This window comes from Meles meles, chromosome 14 (assembly GCF_922984935.1).
Source record: "Meles meles chromosome 14, mMelMel3.1 paternal haplotype, whole genome shotgun sequence".
Lineage (NCBI taxonomy): Eukaryota > Metazoa > Chordata > Mammalia > Carnivora > Mustelidae > Meles > Meles meles.
In genome coordinates this window covers 29300000-29310893 of record NC_060079.1, presented here as the reverse complement: position 1 = coordinate 29310893, position 10894 = coordinate 29300000, and the positions used below count along the sequence as shown (strand labels likewise).

General features: G+C 42.6%; 1 protein-coding gene across 4 annotated transcripts in view; it reads right to left on the bottom strand.

The window, feature by feature from the left end:
• Positions 1 to 3257: 3257 nt before the first annotated feature.
• TSC22D1 (TSC22 domain family member 1) overlaps positions 3258 to 10894 on the bottom strand; it is a 145725-nt gene continuing 138088 nt past the window's right edge. For 2 of the 4 annotated variants that reach the window (XM_045978380.1, XM_045978386.1), the window contains 2 exons: positions 5775 to 5826; positions 3258 to 4639 (listed from right to left, as the gene is read on the bottom strand). In XM_045978380.1, the coding sequence (XP_045834336.1) occupies positions 4382 to 4639; positions 5775 to 5826 (310 nt within the window). In that variant the 3' untranslated portion in view covers positions 3258 to 4381. Of the gene's footprint in view, positions 4640 to 5774; positions 5827 to 6230; positions 6617 to 6928; positions 7006 to 10894 lie in introns of those variants that run through there. The other 2 variants (XM_045978385.1, XM_045978384.1) reach the window with 2 other exon arrangements.

The window sequence follows — 10894 nt, the reverse complement described above, 5'->3', positions numbered from 1 at the left end:
ATTGCTAATCCCAGTGACTTTGAGCCTGGCATTCCATAGCACTGTTTTATACAGGGTTTTATTCCATAGGAAAATTAATATGTATTCTATCTATATCTCCCACCTGTAATTGTGCATTTACTTCCATCAATATTTTTATTATTTTTTAAAGATTTTATTTGACAGAGAGAGACAGAGAGAGAGAAAGGGAACACACGCGGGGGGGGGGGGGGGGAGGGAGAAGCAGGCTTCCTGTGGAGCAGGGAGCCTGATGTAGGTGGGGCTCAATTGCAGGACCCTGGGATCATGACCTGAGCCGAAGGCAGACGTTTAATAACTGAGCTACTCAGGCACCCCAACAATATTATTTTCAAACATGAATAATTCTCAACTAATCCCTTTTCTAACTCACAGAAATGAAACTTGAGGTATTATTTCTGAGATAAAGAAGAAGAAATGGTGCATTTCTGTCCATATTCCAAATGGCCTTTTTAAATTTTTATTTTTAAGTAATCACACCCAACAAGGGCTTGGACCCACAACCCCAAGATCAAGAGTCGCACGCCCCACTGACTGAGCCAGCCAGGCACCCCTAAATGCCATTTTTCATGTGTGTCTTTGTAATAAAATTTTAACAGCCACTACTATTATTAAATGCTAAGTCAGAAGCTATTAGAAAATAAAACTGCCACAGCTTTATTCCTACAAAAAATACAAAATTAAAACATAAAAACAACAGAACGAGTGGCTCAGAAATAACAAAGGCTGGCATTCCTTGGGTACTTGCTCTGATTCCATCTCTGTGCTTACTTTCCAGCATTATCCTTACAAAAACCCTGTGGAGAGAACCTGTCCCATATTGAGCATGAGGTAACAGAGAAAAGCAATTAAAATCTCCTGCCCAAGGTCAGTTAGCTAGTAACCAGTGGAGTTACAATTAAAACCAAATTAATTCTAGCTTATGAAGTTAAATGAACAAATAAAAACAGCGGGCTCTACTGCCACCCCCCCCCTCCAAAGTTAGAATAAAGGAGTCATCTCAAAAAGCAGAGAGTTGTAGCATCTTAGGGCAGACCTGAATCTTTGCGACCTAATCCAACTCATTTTATGGATGCGAAAGCGGGTCTGAGAGGTTCCATCTCATGTCCACAGGCTGGTGACTACGAGGCCGGCCTGGCAGCCGTGAGTGTCCACACTCAGCCCAGGGTCGTTCTCCCCGTGCCCGCACAGGAATCTTACTGCACAACCTGCTTCCAAGTGCCAACACTGTGCACACGTCTCCAGCTGAGGCCACGTCAGCTAATGGGAGTTAACGTCTTCTTCTCTGCCTCCATTTCTAACCCTTGCGCCATTATTGCTGCTGGAATGGATTTGCGGGTGGCGGCTACAAGCAGTCGTGTTGTCAGACTCCTTCCTAGCAGCTGCCACTACTTCCTGTACATACAGCAAGGTCAGAGTCATGTTTCTTAAAATTCATGTTCATTTTCGATTTCCATTATAATGAACTTTTATGCGTTTCATGTGTACATTTAAAATTGATTCTGCCATGGCATATTCATCACATGGTGACAAATTTGTCTTTAATAGAATGACTGAGTGATAAACATTGTTAATTTGAAACAGAAAGCAGTCATTAAAAATCATGTAAAATTCCTTCTGTGTCTCCTTCACTGAACAACGGTCTCTCCTGCTGCAAATGATGTCATCAACACCCAGGGCTGTGCAACACTCCAGTCCTCTTAAAAATCTTGCTTGCTCCACCGAACATGACTGTGATATAATCAATTAAATAATAACCCACAGGCCAACAAAAGCCTGTAAGCAAGTAGGAAAATGCCTTTTTAAATTACCTTAAACATCCCAAAATGTCAATCACTTAAAACATGTTTAGTAATTACTAAAATAAACATGAATGGAAAAACATCTTTTAATAATCCATGATTTCACATACAATATTCAGCTCTCAAATTGTCATGGGAGTCTCACATTTTTAATTGGAAGTCCAAAATTTCATTAAGTAATGGAGAAGGAAGTTCTCCATTATCTTAATGATACAGTGACATGAAATTTCCAAAATTTTCAACAGTTACCACCTTTGGTGTTGAGGATCTTCAATAAAAAGCAAATGACGAAATGGCTACAGATTTCAATTCATTATGATTTTCTTTTTAAAGAAAATGTAATTACTATGTCAGCGTCCCTTTATTTAAGCCAAAGTCATATAACCCTCAAAGTAAAATGACAAAGGCTTTTTTAAGTCCTCTCCAAATCCCCCATCCATCGTCATGGCAATTGCCACCAGCCTGTGGCAGTCCGTAGTTTACTGCTTCAACGAGAGCTCTGTGTCCCCAGACCCATCATGTTGAGCTCTGTAACACATGCTCACTGTCCACTTCTCAGGAAGCCCCGATGTTCCATTCACCTATCAATCTACCAGCTCTACAGCAGACGTTAAGGCCTCGTCCTGCTACGTTTTAAGTAAGCCTTGAAGCTCACAAATGCCCTAACTCCCACTGGGTGGAGGGGGTGTTGCTGAGGCCTTTGGGCATATTAGAGCTGATAAACCCACCCTGTTCACACTGCTTGCTGATATGGCCCCCAGAACATGTCAGGCTCACATCTCAGACGCGAATTTGCCTTAGGATTCCAACATGCTTTAAATTTTGACCTATTTTAGTCATAAGGAATCAACTGGGATGGACTGACCCTCTTGCTCATCTGGTCCCACCTCAAATACAGTAGAGGAAACACTTGGAATCATCTTCTTTTGCTTGGACATTTCGAGGAGCGAGAAACTCAACCCGTGCTATGAACAACATCCCAATCCAGGGTGACAGAGTTTCTAAAGTGGAAATCAGTTTAACTTCCATCTTTTGATTCCAGAGCTGCTGATTGGGATTATACACAGAAATAAGGCTCATGCCCCTCCCAGCTAATAAACATTTGAAAACCAAGGCTTCCATAGACTTCTAGAACTTCAAAGTCACAGAACTGATTCCTCCTTCAGCGCCCACAGAGGCCCTGAGAGGTGAAGCCACTTGTCCAGATGATACTGGGTTAAAGAAATAAGCTCTTGTCTCCTTCACTATGTCTCTCTTCCCCTTACTGGCTTGAAATAATGCACCGTCTATCTGTAATCCAAACCACTAGCACCCCTACTTTGTCCAACCTTCACACTCCCCTTCAAGATTTTGCCAAACTGTTTGAACTTTACCTGGTAATAGTCGCAAAGTAACTGCAGTAATGTTAACACTCTAACATGAAAAGACTTGTTTATCAACATTTTATATGCTTTATTGAAAGTTGACATGTGCAACAGTTAAATACAGTGACACCTTACAACTGCGTAGAGAACATGCACAGAAACGTATGCATAGAACTACTATACAGGTAATATGCAGAAACCCCTACTGCAAAATTCATTTCATTAGCTAGAACGGATCATTTTTCAAAGTATTCAACCAGCTCAATCAAAAGACTTCAGTGAACAGGAATTTACTTCAAGATATTGAGCAACTAGAAGATTTCAGATTACACAAAGTGACCGACGGTGCCAAATTCTTAAAATTTCTTTAGGTGTGGTTTTCTTCTTGTAGCATTTTTTTTAATGTAGATCTCTATATAAAAGACAATCCACACCTCTTCAGACAGCCAATGAAACATCTAAATTTCAATCTGTACAACCTAAATAGTAGTTACAGTCCTCTATTGTACAAAATAGTTACACTACATACACAAATATACAATAAGCAAAACAACCTTCATGTAAGAGCGCCTAGGTCCCAGCTACCTGTCACCGTTTTAGTCACTAAGAGTTTTACGTCATCCACTGTTTCAGAAAGAGGCACAGGACTATTGTTTTTATGGATTTTTGGTGACAGTCGTCAATTGGTTCAATGAACTACGTTTCCCCTCATCTTAGGTGAGACTATGCGTCAGTCTTTACTCTGACCTCCCTTTTAAGGTCCTCCTGGGGGAGAAGAGGAGAGAGGAAAGTCCAGTGGAGCCCCACTGCTTCAGACCCCATGGAGTACACTACGTGCAAGCAGGAGAGAATGCTCGGGAGCGGGGATGGGGAGCAGGGAAGGGGTGGAAAGGCACACAGCTCCTCGGCATGAATGAAACCACTTCTCACGTATCTGCCAAGCTGCATGAGGTCCCAGTATATCCATGCTAATTCTCTGATTAACCTTTAATTCGCCCAACTAAGAAATTTCTTCAAGCCAAAAGCATATGAGTGTTTAATACTGGAAAAAAGAGACAATGGCATATACGTCAGTCTCACTTCTCTTTCGCAGCGAGCAATGAAATGGGTGACTGTGGAGGCGGATTCCCCCTAGTACATCTTCTCTGGTCTGTTCAGTTCAGACGGCAGCAGCCAGTTCTGCGGGGGCATAGGAGGCTATGCGGTGGGTCCTGAGCCCTGGGACGCTGGCTGGGCGGGGGGCTGTGTGGTCCCCTGTGGCTGTGTGGTGGCAGGGGGGGAGCCAGTCTGCAGCTGGGCCTGAAACTGGGCAAGCTGCTCAGGACTGGCCAGTGTCTTCAGCAGATTGTTTTCCTGCTCCAGCTGGGAATTTTTCTCTATTAGTTCTTTGATTTGCTCTTTGAGGACCTCCACTTCCTCTCTAACCGCATACATCAAATGGCTTTTCACCAGATCCTGAAAGGCAGAGGGAAAGAGAGGTTTAACTTAGTATTTCCCAGACTCTGAATTTTTAAAGCATCATTTTGCATGATTCTCCAGGACTATTAACATAACCTGCCTTTATCTTATTTAACCCACCCTTGGAGCCATCTACTGAATACAAGCACAAGTGTATGAAATACTTTAAGTTTAATGTATAAGGGGATCAGGCTTTTTCAAAGCCTGTGCATTTTTCTGCGGCCCTTAGCCAGGGATGCATACACTCGCGTTTTCCTACTCCAGACGGCAAAATGCACTGGGCTTCTGGAAGGCGGGGCAGCAGCCTGGCCGCCTGGATGTCCAGGCCCGCAGCAACGGTAGCCGCTTCCCGCCCCCAAGTCCCTCCCTCCGCCCCCCGGACCGCCTCCCTCAGCACCGGCTGCAGCCAGTTCCTACAGTGCATGTTGCCGCATTTTCCTCCCTCCACCCCCCTCCCCCCTTTCGTGATTAAGCTGACATCACAGAAACCTGGGCAGACGTCGCAGCCAATGGGATCTCGAGATATTTATAGCTCCGAATTAAAGGTTCGGAGTTTGCCTAGCAACAGTGGGCAGAGAATCCCGTGAGAAGAGCCACAGGCGCTGCTCCAATAACAAAGAAAGCCAAGGCGGAAATAAAAAATCGGAGAAATCCAGGCAGAGGCTGAGAAAGGCAAAACTTTTCTCCGATTCTTCTTCATCATGCAGTAGCCTACAGCACTGGGGATCTGTCTGTACAAGGTCTAGAGAGCCCCTGAGATCCCCACTCTGTACCCCCCTCCTGTAAACCTCAAGATTGCTAGTAAAGCCACATCGCTAGAGATGTGCCCGCGACCGACGGACATGCAGGGCAGAGCTTCCCTCGCAATTCCCGAGCAAAAAGGGGACACCTCTGCAAAAATCCCCACGTCGTGAGAAACCCGTCGGGAAGAGACATTTAATACCCTCGGGGTCCCGGGCTCTCCCGCAGCAGCCTTGGGATGTGGCTACATGCCGGCCGAGAGGAGACAGTGCCGGCATTTCTCAATGTACGAAGAGCAGTCATCCTAACTATGGATGCACTGATTCCATCCCGATCTCGCTTTTTGTACTGTGCCCACATGTAGTACAAATGATTTTTAATCAGTACATACCATAGCTTGCTCGATTTTGTTGTCAATAGCTACCACACTTGCACCAGAGGAGCTGGAAGAGAGGGGGGGAAAACCGGTAAGTGGAATTTTTATAACATCCAAGACAAAAAGGACTCCCCAATTCCGTGATGTTACTAGCAGCATTTTTTGAACATTCGACAACGCCATGTAATAGATCACCCTCCAGAAAACACCAGCCACTCTCTTACTAACGAATATCCAGACATTTCCCTATTTTAGTAAGCCACAAAAGGCTAAATTACATAATGTGGTAAAAGCCTGCTCCCCGGCCAGACCTGGGAAAAGGAGGCTATTCTAAACATTTGAAAAAGCAACATCCATGTCACCGTAGTCTCCCGGCAATGGACAAAGGAATTTGCCTGGCTATTTTTTCACCTGCATTATTAGAAGTATCTCACGAGTAAATTTAAAGAAACTATCCCAGTCGACATTTACCTATTGTCAAGTCTCACAGAGGCGTTTTCAGTCCCCAGCAAGGATGACAAGAAAGAAATTGAAAAATGTCTCAGTTGGTAAACTCCTAGATCCATCGCCACTGGTCTACACCATTGGGATTTCATGCAATTGCAGCCAAAAACACCCTCGCGGAAAAAAAAAAAAAAAAAAGGAATACCAGCAGCCTTGTTTGAGCTAGATTAAAAAAAAAAAAAAAATCTTCTAGCTTTCTGCAGCCCAGGAAGAAGCGGAAAACAGGAGCCCTAATTTAAAGAAACCCGGCTTCTGGGGCTTGGCGATCCGGGGAAGATGCTGCTCCCACTGTTGTGCAAAGATGCCTCCCAGGACAACAGCCAGGATCCACTAAGGCTATGGACCAGGACGCCGGCTTGCCGCAGAATATATGGAGGCGAGAGCCACGCCGATTGGCCAGCACCCTATTGGAACCTCCCCTTCTCCCTTCTCCGCCCTCCTCAAGCTTCCCCGCTCTCCCGACTCCCAGCCCCCCCACCCCCATCCCCCCCAACCCCAGCCTCTCGATAGGATCCCGCTCTTTGGGTGGGCTGACCCAGGCCGCGGTAGACCCGCGGAGCTGCGGAGCCACCAAGGCCTCCACAGCCTTGGGCAACCGGACCACTGCTTCTGCAGAATATGTCAAGGGTCCCTGAAAATACAATTGGGGCCCCGCACGTGCTTACGTTTAAGGGAGTCAGACCCCGTCCCAGGAGCTGCCTGTCCCCGCGGCTTCTGAACGGAGAAAGCTTCCTATTTGCAACCAGAACCGTCTGAGCTACTGGGCATGCCCAGTCCCACAGCTAAGACTTGGAGGAGCTCGAGTGTCTCGATTTCAATTATCTAGTTCTTACAGGCAACAGTAATGGGAGGATTTTATGGGCAGGTTAATTTATAAGGATAATAACCGTACTATAATAACACTTTTTAAAGAGGTAGTGAATTTTGGAGGGAAAAATCACATTTGCTTTCTGAGAAATACTACCTTTTCATGGATCTATTACTTGTAGAAACAAAACAAAAAACATTACATATTCTTTGGTAGGCATATATCTATTGAAGCAAAAAGGTACCCATCAGACGAAGAAATCAAGTATTTTAAGGCCCTAAGCCTTAAAATAACATCTCCCTCCTTCCATTTATACCTAGAAAACTCAATCCACAGCCTGAGTCCTATATCAATCTATTTTCAGTAAGTCCCTAAAGCATGTTTTTGAAAGTCGCAATTCCTGTAAGTCTCAACTCTGTGAGTCTTCTTACATTGGAAGGACAGAAGTATTATAAAGTATGTATTCCATGCTGATGGCCATACTGACCAAGTAGAATTCCCTTCCCCAAACGAAAATCAAGAGATCTGGGTGTAAAAATGACTAACCCATTGCTTATTTCCTCTATTAATTTAAAATATTTGCAAGGACACATCAATTGAGGCTACAACTTAATATACTAAAAATCCAAGGCTTTAAATTTGCTTATTATAAATTCTATGGTTTGCAAGTCAATAGTTAAGAAAGCAAACTTAACCACTACAATACTGCCCTCTAATGGCACATGCCTATAAAACCACAAACAAGAAACTACACATAGTAAATAAAGACTTCTCTAATTTATAGGCACAAATAATTTCAATATAAAATTTGACCACAGAATATGATATATGTAAATACTCTACTTACACACACACACACACACACACAGTCTTTTCTCTCTCAAACAGGCATTCTCTCTCAATTTCACACCCTTCAATCCTCAGCATCCTTTAATTTAGGACATTTTAATTACCATCAGAGCCTTTCAGACATCCTTTTAAGTTGACCCAGTACTGCCAGGGAGCATATGGTTCTAGAAATGGTCTAAAGGAATTAGGGGCCAAATCTGGCAAATGATAGATGATGACAAGGACAAACAATTCTCTTTTGGGCTGAAAACCCAAGTGTCACTAAAAATAAAGCAGTAACATTCTTTTTTATTGTAAGGGTCATAATATTTTCCAAATTTTAAGACTTTGCTTTTGAATAAAAATGTTTGTTAGCATATTTGTGATTTACAAAACTTGATGTATATACTATCTCAGATGAAGGAAATGTAGTTGAGGAAGGCACCCATTTTCAGTAAAAAGAAACAGAGTAAGTGGAAGCTTAAAAAATCAGTAATTCGGCAACCAAGGACATGATCCCTCTGTCTGTGAGTGCTAGACAGAGTTATTTACTACACAATAGTTTCTATGTTTTGAAAGTTAAAGTTACCACAAACTGTGGTAGTTAAATCCATTTACATATTTTACCTGAACTGCACATGACAAATTATTAAACATCATCTTAAACTATAAAAAAAAGGGAGCTTAAAAAATAAGACTCTTAAGGTCATACGAAGGAATGAATTTAAAATTCCCAGCTGAAGTTTAGGATTACCGAATTAACTGAATTTTATTTATTCATGATGTTCTTGAACACAGACAGAAAGAAACAGGCTGGTTGTGCTTCCATTTCACTTGTTTCAACAGATCACAACTGGGTTAAGCTACAGAAGCCAATATAAGCCATCACAGTCTGTTTAACCCAAATGTCTGCAGAGGGACATGCTGGTCACCTCCAGGACTTGGCTATTTTAATAAAATTACAAGATATGTCTTGTATGTACATCCTTGACCACTGTGTATAGATTTCTGGAGAATTTGCAGGGCTAGAGGATATAAACCCCTCCACCAATTATTTGAAATATATTGTTTTTGTATACATAAATGTGCTAGATTCCTTTCAAACTAGATTTTTTATATGCAGACTGGAAGACAATTTGAAAAACTGTAGACTGGAAGACAATTTGAAAAAGAAGGTAAGTTAATTGGAAGAAAGCTCCATGGAGGGGACAATCAAGGGTCAGAAATATTTGAGGCACAAAGTCACTAGAATTACTCTCAAAGATACTTCTCTTTGTAAGATGACGCATCTGTGAGTCTGGGGCCTACTCAGGGCTCAACAAAGACTAGCTGATAGGACAGGGAAAACTGTGCAGCCCTAAAGGCATGGATGAAAACAGCCATCGTGAGGCATTGGGCAGAGACCAAGTCTCACTCCAGTGGAGAATCTGGAGCATAGGAAACAGCCTGAACATTAGAGGTTGGTGTGGTTTTGTTTTGTTTTGTTTTTTTCCTGTTTTGTTTTGTTTTGCCTAAGGGCGTTTTACTTGGATTCCAGTTCCATGCCCTCTGCATGCTGGTAGCATGCATGCTAGGATATCAGAAAAGGAGCAGGGGAAGGCCCTGTGTTCCTTAATTCAGCAATGAGTGCTTTTCTTCCAAACTTCATCTGTCTTGGCCAATATAGGTACAGTTGGGGATCCACCACTCAAATAGGATAACCTGTTTCTCCCTCTGTCTAAAGTCCTTGCAAATCTAAAGTGACTGCCAGGGAGGACACTAAAACATATCATCCCATGTCTGACCAAATCTTGTGTCCAGGAACTGTCAGCTCACTTGCCCCTTCCTAATTTATCCTCTCCAGGTCCTGGAAGTAGTGAAACTACAGGACTTCCAATTAAAAGTGAATTGCAGATAAACAACAAATGTTTTGTGTTGGGTCCCATATACTGTTGGAAAAAGAAATAATTCCAAAGAAATCAAAACAAAAGTCAGCCATATTTGAAATATCCTTGATTTCCACAGAAAAGTTGGAAGATAAAGATGAGAAAAAAAACGGGGCACCTGGGTGGGTCAGTGGGTTAAAGCCTCTGCATTCGGCTCGGGTCATGATCTCAGGGTCCTGGGATTGAGCCCCACATCGGGCTCTCTGCTCGACAGGGAGCCTGCTTCCTCCTCTCTCTCCACCTGCCTCTCTGCCTACTTGTGATCTCCGTCTGTCAAATAAATAATCTTAAAAAAAAAAAAAAAGATGAGAAAAATCTTCCAAAAAGTAGAATAAAAGAAAAAGAGATGATTGAGAAATAAAAGAAACTAAAAGGATAAATCTGGGAGGTCCAATATCAGAATGAGATGATTATGAGATGATTCCAAAACCAGAGAACAAAGAAATAATTTAAGAATTTCTCCTGAACTGAGGGACACAAGCCTCCAGACTAACCGAGATGACCAAATGGCCACCACAATAAATGAAAAAAGCCCTGGGATGCCTGGGTGGCTCAGTTGGTTAAGTGTCTGCCTTTGGCTCAGGTCATGATCCCAGCATCCTGGGATCAAGTCCCCCATCAAGCTCCCTGCTCAGCGGAGAGCCTGCTTCTCCCTCTGCCTGCTGCTGCTCCTGCTTATGATCTCTCTCTCTCTCTCTGACAAATAAATGAAATCATAAAAAAAAAAAAAAAGGAAAAGAAAAAAGTCCTACACCAAAGCACATCAGCATGAAAGTAAAGATTACTTGGGACAGAGAAAATCTTAAAAGCTTCCAAACAGAAAAAACAAGTTATAAACAGGAATAAATAATCAGAATGGTTTTTGCTGGCTGCCAGACAGCAATGCAGAAAATTCTGAGAGAAAACATTCCCATTTCTCATTCTCATTTGGCCAAATTATCATTGATTGGCCAAAAAATCATTTTAAGTGTAAAAGTAGAACAAAAACATTTTCGGACACCAAAATGGAGGAAAAAAATCAAGCAAAAGGATGAAGTAAAAAATGCTGTATATTTGAAAAGGAAGGAAAA